The 15,112-nt window shown below is 40.4% G+C and overlaps 1 protein-coding gene across 1 annotated transcript; it reads left to right on the top strand.

The window, feature by feature from the left end:
- The first annotated feature begins 513 nt into the window (after positions 1-513).
- LOC105023703 (ladderlectin-like) lies at positions 514-1,550 on the top strand. The gene has a single exon (XM_010893110.3). It carries the CDS (start codon positions 531-533, stop codon positions 1,269-1,271), a length of 741 nt encoding a protein of 246 aa, XP_010891412.1. The 5' UTR covers positions 514-530; the 3' UTR covers positions 1,272-1,550.
- The last annotated feature ends 13,562 nt before the right edge of the window (positions 1,551-15,112 follow it).

The following is a 15,112-nucleotide window of genomic DNA, read 5'->3' as shown; positions in this document are numbered from 1 at the left end:
CTGAAAAAAGTCTGAACACGAACAGGACATAAGTGATGAGAGTGAGAAAATAGACAAAACGGTCTTTTGGGATTCTCTTTCCGCCTGATGGACATTCCTTAAAACACAGCTAAATTAAGCTTGACAGTTAGCCTGCGAGGGAGAAGGCTAGTTCAGAGGTATAAGTTACCTTGGTTACTGAGCAGGGACTAATATAAGCCACAGTAATGGAACGGAACTCTCATTTTAATTAGCCAGACATATCGAAATAAGCCTTGATGGAGACCCCCAGGTTGCCATTTCTGACCTGAACAGGAAAAAACAGATTTCCTGGAACAATTATCAAGATAAGTAGTTAATAATTACTTATTATATTGATAAACAATGCACAATGCACTTATGTAATCTTAAAAGATTTCCTTGAACGTTTATCAAGATAAATAGTTAATAAATATTTGATATGGTCAGTTGTTTCCTTGTGGACACCAGTATAAAAACCCTCCTATTCCTCCAGCAGAACAGAACCAACAGAAATTGTCTGAGGTGTAACTATGGCGATCATAAACATCCTTCTGCTTCTATGTGCTGCCTTTATACTGTGTGAGTCAACACCTTTACTGGAGGCCAACCAGGACCAACTCTCTGCTTCAGAGCCCAAACTCAAAACCAATGGTGAACATCTTCCTGGTGTGAATTATAAAGAGATTATAGGTGAGGAGGGAGACAGCAATGAACAAAGCCCAGGTCTGAAGGAAATTAATCCTGTTCAGGCTCTGACTCAGGGTAACATGAATGACATGGAAACTCTTCACCCATCAGAAGAGCTGAATGAAGTTCAGGCATTGTCCCTGGAGTCGTTTCAGGCAGCAGATGAGAGGGTGGAGTTGACACAAAGCAGGAGCTCATGTCCTTCTGGTTGGTATAACTATGGATCTCACTGCTTCAGGTTTATCAACACTGCAATGTCATGGGCTGAGTCTGAACAGTTCTGTGTGCTGCAGAGAGGAAACCTGGCATCCATCCACAACAAAGATGAAGACAATTTCATAAAGGTGTTGATGCGTGTACAAGCTGGAGGTCTTCCTGTCACCTGGATCGGAGGTTATGATCTTGGTAAAACAAGCCTATGGCTCTGGAGTGATGGGTCCATATTTGTCTACAGCAACTGGGGCAAAGGAGAGCCAAACAATGGGTTTGGCAACTGTTTACAGATTAATTATGGAACTGATAAACTCTGGGATGACACAGACTGTAAGACAAAGCTTCCCTTTGTGTGTCGTAAAAAAAAATAATCTCCTCCATGAGACTGATGACATAATTTTTTACCTTGTGTGATTTAAGAAGGTGAATGTTAGCAAATGTATACTTTTATTACCCTAGTTTTAATGAAACATGATTGACAGTGAAATACTCCCCATAGAAGATATAGTTTCTCTTTCTTTTTCACTGCATTTGTTGTTTTCACTGCATTTACCAATATTGATTGTGTCAAAGAATGTTTGATCTTCAAAATTAACGTGTTTATTCCAATGTATTTGTACATTAATGGATATTTCAGAAATTCAATAAAATAAAAAGAAATTCAATAACCAGCATGCTAGTCTGACCATTTATTCATTTAGAGCACACAACTGTGAATGGTAACTTTACATACCTTGAGTAAGTATTTGTTATAACCTTGATGACCATCTGTAAATGATTTACAAATGTATGTAACTCTTGAAAGGACACCTTTTTTAAACTGACCCAACAACAAATATTTACAAATGACTTATAACCAGTTATGACTGCTGAAAGGATTTCTTATTTTAAAGTGACTCATTTAAAAAAAAATGTATTTTCAGATGAATTGCTGGAAGAAAGAGGAGAGAACGCAGGCACAGCTGACTGCCGCTTCACCTTTCCAGGCAATATCTAACTTTTTAAATTATATGTACTATGTCTTTCTCTTTTCTGAAACAAGCAAACAAACAATTGCTGGGACTCAACTGTTCGCCACTGTTTTCTCCTTAAATCCCAGCCTGGCATGAAACAGAGTAGCAAATCTTGGATCCTGTATGTCTCTGACGTGGTGTTCTCTCCCTGGAAGGTCTGTCTATTACTGATCTGTCTACTACCTGTCTACTACTAACTTGGAGTCTGCCCCCCGCCTGTGTGTTTTCAGTCTACCAGCCCGGCTTCTCAATGTCATCATGTGGATCCATGTACTGTATGTCTCTGGTGGATTACTCTTTACTTGGGCATGAATGCTAGCACCTCACTGAAATAACAGTGCTGCTATAGTTGAACTCCCAGAACTACACCGCTTGATTGATTGATTAAGTTACACAGGATTGATTGATTATGTTTGTTAACAAAAGTCCTGTTTGCTAACAAACTTAATCAATCAATCCCTACTGGTTACACATACATCAGCCAGCCTCGCACTTCTGGGTGTGGAGGTGGCGTCACTATTGGTGAGGAGTTTCGTGAGGATATCAATGTTAAATCCATCAGTTTACCTTAACAAAACTCATTTGAATATCTAACAGTTAAACTCATTGGCTCTCAACCTCTGATCGTTTTAACCGTTTATAGACCTCCAAAACCATCTGCATTTATAGACCCTCCAAAACCATCAACTCTTTTTAACTAAACTTTTTTAATTGCTGACTTCTGTCTTGTCCATGTCACCCAATATTTATCTTGTAGCCAATTTTAATACTCACATTAACAACATTGCCGGCCAGCTTTAATTTTGCTGCAGATTTTCTATCCCTACTTGACAGTCTTGTTAGCTTCTGTCCACTTTTGATCCATGAACTGTCTTTCAACGAACAAGTCAGGGGAGAGACATCTTTATTCAACATGAGTCTACGATGTTGACCTTCCCTAGTTCTTACATGTTCTCCAATAATTACAAAGTTAACACAGTCTTTTATACCCCAGCACATCCCCTGTGATGGTAATTTCATCGATCAACACTCTTAAAGGAGTAAGAAACAGAGACAAAATTCTCTTGGCACATTCTAACAGTTTATTAATCATTTGCAAACCCTATAATCTACTGTTACCAATCAAGAATGCCCCCTAAGACATATACCAGATCCCTCTCTCCTACATTCCTAAGGAACAGAAAGGACTGACACCTTCTTTGTCTAGGCAGGAGGACATGGCCCAAATACCTAATAATCCTCTGATATTATACAGACGTGTTTCACAATCAAAGTAAAGATTTTCATACCAGCCAATGGAAAGACAGACATTTCTCAAATGCACCTTAGTTCAAAATGTCCATAACACCCCTCCAATATCTGGCTGTCTTCCAATCACATACGTGGATTCTATATCCTAACCTTGGCCTGGTTGTGTCCCCTCTTGAGTTTCTTGTCTCCACAGCTTATCAGGCTGTGTGGGGCCCCTCAACAGTGGATACCAACTGCTTGCGATATGGTACCTCATATAGCATAACAAGAATAGAACTAAAATACATGCGTATCATCAGGTAAAGATAGACCCCTTTTCCACACAACATGTCAACCGTAACATCACATTTAGAAATTAAAGAACATAAACTCTACTGATCTCATACATACCCCAGTCCTGTTTCCCTGTCCCCCTCTGAACTCACCACCCATTACAACATCTGCCTGTCCTCCTCCCTTGATAGCATTGCTCCCCTCAAAACACGCTCAGTGTCCTTCACTTACACTACTCCCTGGTACACCCCCGAGCTACATCTGTTAAAAGCCACTGGACAGCAACTTGAACACCTATACAAAAGAGATGGTCTTGATGGTCACACCCAAGCATACAGAGATCAATTAATCAACTGTATAAACCTCCTCTCAGCTGCTAAAACATCCTTCTACTCTGACATCATCAACTCTGGGAAAAAACTCCAAAGTCCTCTTCTTAACAGTCAACCGTCTCTTTCAGCCCCCTGTCAACTTCCCTGCTGTCCCCTCCCCCCAACAACCCATCAAGTTGCTTCCATTGTTCAGCACTAAAACCCTCAACATGTTAGAGTTCGTCTGACCCAGAACGCAGAGAAATCACACTGACCACGTAAGGTAGGTTCAAAAGTTTTTAATGGAGAAACAGGGTGCTCAGAGAGTACTGTGTAGGCAGGGTCAGGGCTGGGAAACTCCTGGCAGGTCCGAAGCTGGAGGAGAGCTGACGGCGAAGAGTCAGAGTGGTTACTGGACACGAGGTGAACAAGTGGAGAGGAGTGTACTGATGGTGTTCGTAGGTGGAGGCGAAGGCTGGGTGGTGAGGCTGGAAGCTAGTAGGCGCAGCAAAGGAAGCAGCAGGTCTGAGCGGGAACAGGAGAGAAACACAGGCTAAGTACAAACTCAGGGAACAAAGGCAAACTAGGGTGCATGAGAACACACGGATGATACTAGCGAACAACTAGAACTGAGAGTCAAGTACCGCATGGGTAGTAAATAACGATCTGGTGCCGAAGAGGTGATCAACCCGGGTTTAAATATTGCTGGAGTGAATCATGTGGATGAGCTGTGCAGTGAAGATTCTGCCACGCCCCTTGACCTACTGAACACACCTCCAGCACTCCAGGTGGAAAAACACAAACAGGGACCGAACCACCCGACTCAGGGCGGAGGGGGAGCAACCCATAACACAACATCCATCAACCCTTACTTAGAACCAGTACCTCCTCTGATAACGTGTCTAGGATGAAAACATCAGAAGGACCAGTCTATACCAGTAAAACCTAATGCTGACCCTGATGACCCCCGGCTGGCTGTTTACAGTTCACCTCTGTATAACCTGTTCTGACTCACAGCTCTTTTGGAAGGATGTTGACTTTTGAGGCAACACATCTTAAATAATGAAATAGACAATGGAAACAGAATAAACCATCAAAAAGGTTAAACCATCACTGTACAACTTTCTCTATCATTGTGTTAGAAATCGGCCGTTTTGTATAGTGGTTGTAATAATTAGCATACCCGTTTGTCAAGGGAGAGAGAAAGTATATTATTTATTGCAGCATTAGAAAGTCTTGTTCATGAGGTTACGGACCTGGTCTTCCTTACACAACCTCAATCTCATCTCAGTCAATCTCTTCTCACTGTAATGTTGGTTACCAGCTAGCCTATACATTAAGGGCGTTTCTAACTTTTTAGGAGTCAACCCCCATGCCATATGGCCATCGTAAACATTCCTGTCATTAGAGCGCTACCTACTGAGAGATAATCTAAACAGAGGTGTTTCTGTTGTTCTCATTATCTAGGCACATTCACTTCCAATGAAACGTACATTCATATTGTAATTGTTAATGCTCAGATTCTACAATTGGTACATAGTAACGCATTTGGTGAGGAATTTTCACATTTGATATGTGGTAAAAATCTATCAAAAGATTAATAAACCTGACATCATCTGGCTGTCTGTGGTTTAGTTACATCTCGAGGCAGAAAACACAGTTCTAACTTTACTGAATGATAACCAGATGAAGCCTGTACTCCCCTCTTTCACCCTTGTATTGATCCAAAATGTGAATAATAAGGCCACTTTTTGCAGACAGAAAAGAGGTCAACTTAGTCTGCCAACATACTGTAATGGGGATGTTTCCTAAGAATGAGAAACCACTGATCAATAGGTTCTGGGGACTGACCTCCATGCCAAAACTCTGGGGAGGGCACCTCTTAGTTATTATGCTGGGGAAGTCGTATGATTCTATATTTTTGTGAATTCTAGGAATGCTATGTTTAATGTTCCTGGTGTCCTGTTTGATCTTAGAAGGACATGAGCACTTGGATCACAATTCTGATCTACCTGGCCCAAATGACTTGCAACTGTCCTGCCTGAAGTTCTACTGGTTGAGGTGCTGATCCGGTTGCTGCCAGATTGCTCCTGCAGCCACTTCCCATGTTCCACCTGACTGTCCCAATCCTGTCTACCTGGTTATGCTGTGGACTTGGCCTCTGTTTTAGGACTCCGGTCAAAGCCTGCTTGCAATTATTGACCTGCTAGTCTTCTGATCATGCAAAACATTGACTTAGACTATAAGGTTATGAGCACATACAGAATAAGCTTCTCCCAGTGCAGCTAGAAGAGGACTAGCCACCCTTCAGTCTAGTTTCTCTCTAGGTTTCTTCCTAATTTTGGAGGTTTTAGGCTCGGTGACAAAAGAGGTTTTAGGCTCAGTGACAACTGCTGATGTAAAAACGGCTTTACAAATATAATTTGATTGGTTATTATTATTCTGTGGTTTTGAATTTGTTCATATTTTTTTTGTTTTAAAATAAATGTTTCTAATTCAGTTTATATTCAATTACTTTCCAAACCATTTTAGGTAGTTTTAGTTATTTTTCAGACATATTGTATTTTTTTCATTTTAGTTTCTTTCGTTTTTAGTCATTTTCTGTAGTTTTTGTATCGACATAGTACATTGGAAGCACATACTTGTAGATAAATGCACATCTATAAATCAATAGTTTGGGAAAGCAACATCATGTGTTGTTGCCTTGAGTAAAACACACACACACTCTCCCTGAAACAAACACTGTCCTTATTGTCTCATTCAAATACAAAAATCATTTGACAAGACTTTGACACAAGACGTTTTTCCTGACTTGAGATGTATGAGAGTAAAAAACAGAGATTGCCTATATGAAATTAAATAACTCACTCATAACATTACACAATACAGGAGTTTTATGTATGTTTGTTTGCAGGACTCATCCAAAGAAAACGTTTAATTCCATTTGTTGACGTAGTGTATCAAGTAGCAAACCAATATGAAAATAATAAAACCTCTGGATCCCATTACTGTTTTGACAAAATGCCTGTGTAGAAAAGTACTCAACTGTGTCACTTTGGATATCTGAACCCACATTTGCGTGCCAATGCCTAGCATTGTTCGACATGTTCAAACTGAAGCACAAATCATGTACAGTATTTAAGAAAATCACTTTAGTGTCTTTATTATTTGGTGAACAAATTGTTATGAATATAAATAACAGAACATGATTTTCTCTCTGTTAGTTTTGGACCTAACATTTCTAGTTCCAGTTTAGTTCTTGTATCACTAATCTATTGTATCTTGTTTTAGTTTGCATTAATGTTTTTTCATGTGTAGTTTTAGCCTTAGTTTTAGTTCACTTGTATAACAGTCAAATCTAAATAAAACCAACTTTTATTTGTTTCATAGGTGTACACAGGTTCAATACAGGAGCATTTAAATGCAATAGACCACCTTGTTTTAAGATGTATGATAGCAACAATATTGGTTTGGGGCTTTGTGGATATGTAGGCCTATTCCCATGGAAGCACAGCATGGCACTGTATTGGCCAATAATGTTGTTGCACATGTAGGTGTGGTGTTTGCTTTTGGCACATCATAAGATCCAAGGCATATGCAATACAGCAGAAGAATGAATACATCTCAGCCTTACCAATCCAATGGATATTATCCTATGTGTTACAAAAAAATATAAAATGTGATCCTATTTAATTGTCTTTAGTCCAGTGTCTCTTATTAAATGATTCCTCTGATGTGGAAGGTTTTACGCTGATTATATTATTGTGCTGGGGGATATGAGGGATGTACTACTAACTTTTCTCAGTTTCCTCCAGTTTTACATTTTAGAAGGAGATGAGGTCCTGGTCCACACCTGCGGATTACCTGGTTTGGGGGGCCCGTTGCTGTCCCTGTTCTTGTCCTCCTGGTCATACTTCTGACCTAGTCTAAAATCAAATAGACTCTGGATTTAGCCCAGAGAAATGTATTTATTATTCCAATTGGACTCTTAATATCTCACCCGGCACAGCCAGAAGAGGACTGGTCACCCCTCTGAGCCTGGGTCCTCTCTAGGTTTCTTCCTAAAATTCGACCTTAGGGAGTTTTTCCTAGCCACTGAAATTCAACACTACTGTTGTTTGCTCCTTGGGGTTTAAGGCGTCTCTGTAAAGCACTTTGTGACAACTGCTGTTGTAAAAATGGCTTTATAAATAAATTTGATTGATTGATTGATTGATGTGTAAAAATGTATAGCAACACCTTGGTGAAAAACAATGACACTGTGGAACTAACATCAATAGTTAAATAGTATTTAAATAATAAAATGTGTTTAATTTACTTAGTAGATGTACTAAAACACATCTAGAACGACATGTATCAAATTGATTATGTTCATACATGTCACGTCTTCGGGGTGCGGAATAAGGAGGAGCAGGAGAACGGCGTGATAGGTAGTATCTTTTAATACTATTGCGTGGAAATAATATGTCGCTACGAAGCGTAACACAGCTCTTTGATAGGTACAGAGACAATAACACACAAAGACAGGGGAAGCAGAGGGAACATATATACTGGGGGGAATGATGAGGATGAGGAACAGGTGCGCTAAACAGGACACAGGTGAAATGCATGATGAGATGGACGGTGGTGTCAGAAGGCCGGTGACGTCGAACGCTGGAGCCTGTCTGCTGCAGGGGGAGGTGAAGCAGCAGAGGGCGCTGTTGTCACAATACAAAGTACATGCATAACCTTTCTTCTATATTTTTTAAATACCTTTATTATAACTATGCTCATTGTTCCTAATTGATCGTCACTCAACCATTTGGTGAATAAATTGTATGTATTTTACATTATTTTGTCTACAATGTTCACATTTAAAAGTACAGAATCACCACCCTAAGGCTATAGATTTGTATGTGACCTCTGTAGGATTCAAACCCACAACCTTAGTTTTGGTAGTGTGAGCCCACTGCATTGCCTATATACTATACAAAACTGTCATGAACAGGACATGATTGACATGCATAGTAGAAACAACTTATATAACAGCATATAACCACATAAACCAGTGTTTCCCGATCCTGGTCCTCGGGACACGGACTCGGGTTGCACATTTTTGGTAAAGACTTGATTATACGTTGATTATGTCAATCAAGTGTGTGTTAAGTGGTAGGGCAACAGGTGTGTCAGTGCTCGGGCAAAACCAAAAATGTGCACCATTTTGGTGACAGGGTTGGGAAACACTGAAATGTGAACACTGGCAAAGTCTTTCAACTTGGAGCAGGATAGACAGCAAGGCAGAAGAACGAATCATCTTTATTGATAAAGCAGGCTTCTACTGTGCCAAAACTCAACAGTGTCGGCGCAATATCATTGGCTAATGAACAACTGTCCATGTGCATGGACTACGTGGGGGAATCATTAATGTGTGTATCTGAAGATGTGGCTTACAGTGAGGTAAAAAATTATTTTATCCCCCGCTGATTTTGTATGTTTGCCCACTGACAAAGAAAATCAGTCTATAATTTTAATAGCAGGTTTATTTGAACAGTGAGAGACAGAATAACAAACAAAAAAATCAAGAAAAACATGTTATAAATTGATTTGCATTTTAATGAGTGAAATAAATATTTCATCCCCTCTCAATCAGAAAGATTTCTGGCTTTCAGGTGTCTTTTATACAGGTTATGAGCTGAGATTAGGAGCAGACTATTAATAGCAGTAGCATTTCCTTTTCTGCATATTATATGCTTTACCTCCTCATAACTTTCCATAATTAGTTGCTGCTCAACAAGTGAAAAATATGCTGCACGCGTCTTCTCCATCTCTGAATCAGTAAATCTGTAATCGATACCGTGGTCTATTTAAGAAAGCCATGGACGTGCACTTATCCCGACTATCTACACCTGGCTTGACATAGCCTCACCTTCTCATCCTGGCTCTGCAAACGTGCAACCGATTAAGCCGCAATGAGCGGATCACACTAAGTCAAGCTGTGCTTATTCAGTTATCCTGGATTTCTTCATTCTACTTTTGTGCAACAGGCCCCTGGACTTTGGTTGATGGTGTTTTCCCCCCAACTACCCTAAACTCTTTCATATGAGAAATTAGCTTCATCTACACAGGAGATGCATGAATAAAAACAACAGCCAATTTAAATTAATCCCTGCTGAAAAATTGACCAAATATTTGTGTTGACCAAAGTACAGAATAACATGTCAATATCAATTCTCTGTTTTTGTCAAACACAAACTCAAGCAGACAAACACACATTTTATATTTTACCATCCTTGTGGGGACGCCCAACTGTTCACCCTAAGCCTAAACTTAACCCTTCTCCTAATCTTTTTAGAATGAAACTTAAATTGACAGATTTCAGAATTGGAATGTAACCACTGCCCTCTCCATTGAATAAATCATTCATATTAAAGGGATAGTTCGTCCACAAATCATATTTCGGTGATTGTCCCCTTACTCCTAGTTGCACAGAGTAATAAAAAAAAAAATCCATTATTCAGTTCTGACTCAGTCAGTAATTAGATTTATTAGCATTGTACAAACTCATGAATGGAAACCGTACATACCCCAATAGCAAAGCTGCATTACAAGCAGAGAACCACTCTAAAACACTCCAGACTAAGATAAGTGGTGTTGTTTACCTCAAAGAACATGACAACATTATATTCCTCGAAATAAAGTTTTAATTTACAGTAATTTTCATTTCAAATAAACGTGAACCTTCTGTGTTCACCGGTCAGTTTTGTTTACCATTATAGCAATCCACGCATTCTTTCGGAAAGAATAAGTGTATACAGTAAATTACTTTAGTATTTGCTAGCTAGAAAGCAAGTTGCCTATTTCATCTTTGATATTCACCTCGGATGGTCACCTCGGCGATGGTGAACACGTTAATCCCCAACCCATGTCCAGAATATCCGGAGACAATGTATACTTTGTGTATTATAACATAACAAGTAATATTACTTACAGCCTGTCTTGTCTCCACGTGTTGAAGTGAGATACTTGATGGAATTGCGTTCGTCTTTAGTCCTCTTCTAGGTGAAAGTGGGTGACAATCCTCTGTACAAAAAATTTCTCACCAAAATGTTATGTCTTGTTGGCGAAGTTGCTCCATTGATTATCCCACAATACGCCTCGGTAGAGGCATTTTCCCAACTGCAGAGGGTGTAGAATTGAATTAACTCAAGATCCACGAGCAGGTAAATGAGCAAGTAGAGGTTGACATTGATACAATCAAAGGAAATCCAAAAGCTTAAAGCTAATTTATCAAACGCACCAAATAACACAGCATCATCCTGCGCAATGAAATTCTTGTGACCTGGCAAACAACATCCATGTAGTAAGATATTAGAAAAATATAAAGCAAAAATATAGCAATAATATAACTAAATGTAAACTAGCAGCAATTTTTAAAAGCTAGGTGAAGCAACCTACAGTGGGGAGAACAAGTATTTGATACACTGACGGTTTTGCAGGTTTTCCTACTTACAAAGCATGTAGAGGTCTGTCATTTTTATCATAGGTACACTTCAACTGTGAGAGACGGAATCTAATACAAAAATCCAGAAAATCACATTGTATGGTTTTTAAATAATGAATTATCATTTTATTGCATGACATAAGTATTTGATCACCTACCAACCACTAAGAATTCCGGCTCTCACAGGCCTTTTAGTTTTTCTTTAAGAAGCCCTCCTGTTATCCACTCATTACCTGTATTAACTGCACCTGTTTGAACTCGTTACCTGTATAATAGACACCTGTCCACACACTCAATCAAACAGACTCCAACCTCTCCACAATGGCCAAGACCAAAGACCTGTGTGAGGACATCAGGGATAAAATTGTAGACCTGCACAAGGCTGGGATGGGCTAAAGGACAATAGGCAAGAAGCTTGTTTAGAAGGCAACAACTGTTGGCGCAATTATTAGAAAATGAAAGAAGTTCAAGATGACGGTCAATCTCCCTCGGTCTGGGGCTCCATGCAACATCTCACCTCGTGGGGCATCAATGATCATGAGGAAGGTGAGGGATCTGCCCAGAACTACATGGCAGGACCTGGTCAATGACCTGAAGAGAGCTGGGACCACAGTCTTAAAGAAAACCTTTAGTAACACACTACGCCGTCATGGATTAAAATCCTGCAGCGCACGCAATGTCCCCCTACTCAAGCCAGTGCATGTCCAAGGCCTGTCTGAAGTTTGCCAATGACCATCTGAATGATCCAGAGGAGGAATGGGGGAAGGTCATGTGGTCTGATGAGACAAAAATAGAGCTTTTCGGTCTAAACTCCACTCGCCGTGTTTGGAGGAAGAAGAAGAATGAGAACAACCCCAAGAACACCATCCCAACCGTGAAGCATGGAGATGGAAACATCATTCTTTGGGGATGCTTTTCTGCAAAGGGGAACGGACGACTGCACCGTATTGAGGGGAGGATGGATGGGGCCATGTATCGCAAGATCTTGGCCAACAACCTCCTTCCGTCATTAAGAGCATTGAAGATGGTTCGTGGCTGGGTCTTCCAGCATGACAACGACCCGAAACACACAGCCAGGGCAACTAAGGAGTGGCTCAGTAAGAAGCATCTCAAGGTCCTGGAGTGGCCTAGCCAGTCTCCAGACCTGAACCCAATAGAAAATCTTTGGAGGGAGCTGAAAGTCCATATAGCCCAGCAACAGCCCCAAAACCTGAAGAATCTGGAGAAGGTCTATATGGAGGAGTGGGCCAAAATCCCTGCTGCAGTGTGTGCAATCCTGGTCAAGAACTACAGGAAACATATGATCTCTGTAATTGCATAGCAATGCATTTTTACCTATTTTTCCAGAAAGATCATCATGAATATATAATATATTCCTCTACCTCTCAGCTATTCCAATCAGAAAAAATATCTCTCATACCAAGCTTGAGATGTTGCAAATGCAGAAACCATAGCAACAAGATTTTTAGACCTTTCATAATTTATAAACATATGATTGTTTAAAGTTTGCTTTATCAATGTACCAGCCAAAAACTACTTTGAAAGCTTTAAAGCAAGCCTCAGTAACTTTACTTGTTAAATTCAAATCTAGTTAATTATTACAACTTGTACTCAAAGCCCTTTTTACATCAGCAGTTGTCACAAAGTGCTGGAACCACTGGAACCATTTGCTTTCCCCTACAATAAATCCACAGAGAAAGACATTTGCATCACTATAAACACACTTACAGTACAGAAGAACATACAACAATGCTGTTCATTGAATATAGTTCAGCATTCAACATTGTTCTCAACAAATCTGTCGCCAAGCTCAGAGCACTGGGTCTGGACACCATTCTGTTTGTCTGGATTCTGCACTATCTGACAGTAAGACTTCAGGCTGTGACGACTTGGCACAGCCTTAAGAGTACATGTTTATCCTGGCAATCTGCCATTGATGTGGGTCTCTCAAAGTACTTCATGGCAGTAGTGACTGTGATGTCAGATAATCATTATGACATGTTATTGTGGTTGTTGGTCACCAAGTATGAAGATATATCTGTATTGACATAATCTAAAGATGCGACCAGATGCGGTCTGGACTGGCGGCTGTGTGAGTGATTACTCTCTGGAGAGGGCCCCTCACATGAGCTTCATAGAGCAAGAGCACCTGGTCATCTGGAGCACCAGGAATGTTCCTGGTTGGCTCAGCGTTGTCTGCTTTGAAGCGAGGATATAATTTGGAGAGCATGTCTGGGAGGGAGGAATTGTTTGGCACAACGCAGCTGTATTTGTCTTTAAGGACTTTCATGACTTGCCATGTCTCATCAGTCTGAGTAGTTAGTTATAAACCTCTTCAGTATCATCAAATAAGCTGTACAAAGTATAGAGGTACCCCAAAGCAAGTGCAGTTTCACTTTTGATACAGTATGTTACAGTATTGGTTTAAAAGCATTATCACAATCAAAGGTTCCCAGTTCAAATATCATTATCACAAACATCATCATGAAGGGTTAGATCAGGTTTAACAATCATGTAGATGTTTTCTCTAAAAAAGTGTGTTTGATATGGCTGCCAGGTTCTTATTGCTACCTTGGAGTTACAACAAGACCACGTTGTCATGAAAAACGCTTCATACATTGAATAAAACACCATTCCTGTATCGGCTATGCAATAGGTCTACTGTACCATTGTAATTGTGTCAGACTGTAGGCTACTCCAAAAGTAAACAATATTTTTACATTGCCCTTAATACATTCATTAAAGGAAAGTTGGTGGAACTAAAAGAGGTGTGAGTGAAATTACCACCTCTGAAGTCAATCACTGATTTCCTGGTCATCTCCTATGATCATAGCCAAAGGGAGACCCGTTGATACAACCCTAGATACAGGACCCAGCCCACCTGACAAAATAAACACCCAGAAAACGGCAGTTGAAGATCGATCCCCAGGCCTGACAAACTGCCAGAGAGAAAGAACTTGTACCTTGCTCACCATAACCTGAAAAATAGAGGTGTTTATTTCCCTGTGGCTTGAGTGAGTTTGCCCTGGTGTCGTTCCATCCCAGAAATGTAATATAGCCCTGCTTCCTTGCCAGCTGATGTCAGATGTAAGAAATGCTGCCAAACCTGACTATTCGACAGTGCCATCACGTCCATAACAAAAAAAACTGCAAGAACATACCTACTAAAGCTGATGGAAGAATGAACACATGAGGAATCGAACAAACGGACTTCCCAAACTACACAGCTTTGGTGGTTATGTAAAAGGGGTGACTGTGGTCAAGTGTGTTCATAGTGTGCTACAGGAAACGTTAGTCTGAATGTCTTAATTGACATTTTGGGGGATTAAGCAGTGTGGTAGGCCATGTTTGTTATACTGAGTTTTTTATATATAGCTAGTGGTACTATGTGGCTGGTGTGAAAAAGGTTCCCACAAGATATAAAAGTGGGGGGACTCGGAGGGTTAGCTTAGTGTATTTTCCACTCCAGAAGAAAGAAACTGTGAATATCTGTTTGGTTGGGAACTGCTGAACTTGTTGAACTGGTTAATGTTAAGTAGTCCTTGGGTAGGGGAAATATAACATACCATTTTACCAATTCAGAATGGTTTGCTGGTGATGAGGTGGAATTGTGAGGGCTAACAGGGATGAACCTCACCAGAAGTACTGTGACAACTGCGACCTCTGCTGGTTCACCTCCCCCTGCAGTGGGCGGGCCCCAGCGGTCGACGTCACCGGCCTTCTGACACCACCGTCTCATCATACATTTCACCTGTGTCTCGTTTAGTGCACCTGTTCCTCATCTTCGCTGTTTCCCCCGGTATATATGTTCCCTCTGCTCCCCCTGTCTTTGTGTGTGATTGTCTCTACCTGTGTTTAGAGCTGTGCTGTATATTTTCGAGTGG

This window comes from Esox lucius, chromosome 17, assembly GCF_011004845.1.
Source record: "Esox lucius isolate fEsoLuc1 chromosome 17, fEsoLuc1.pri, whole genome shotgun sequence".
Taxonomy (NCBI): Eukaryota; Metazoa; Chordata; class Actinopteri; order Esociformes; family Esocidae; genus Esox; species Esox lucius.
This window is presented reverse-complemented; position numbering and strand designations above follow the sequence as displayed.

Bases quoted from the DNA above. Each gene is read 5' to 3' on its own strand.
- LOC105023703 (XM_010893110.3), top strand. From the start codon at position 531: ATGGCGATCATAAACATCCTTCTGCTTCTATGTGCTGCCTTTATACTG.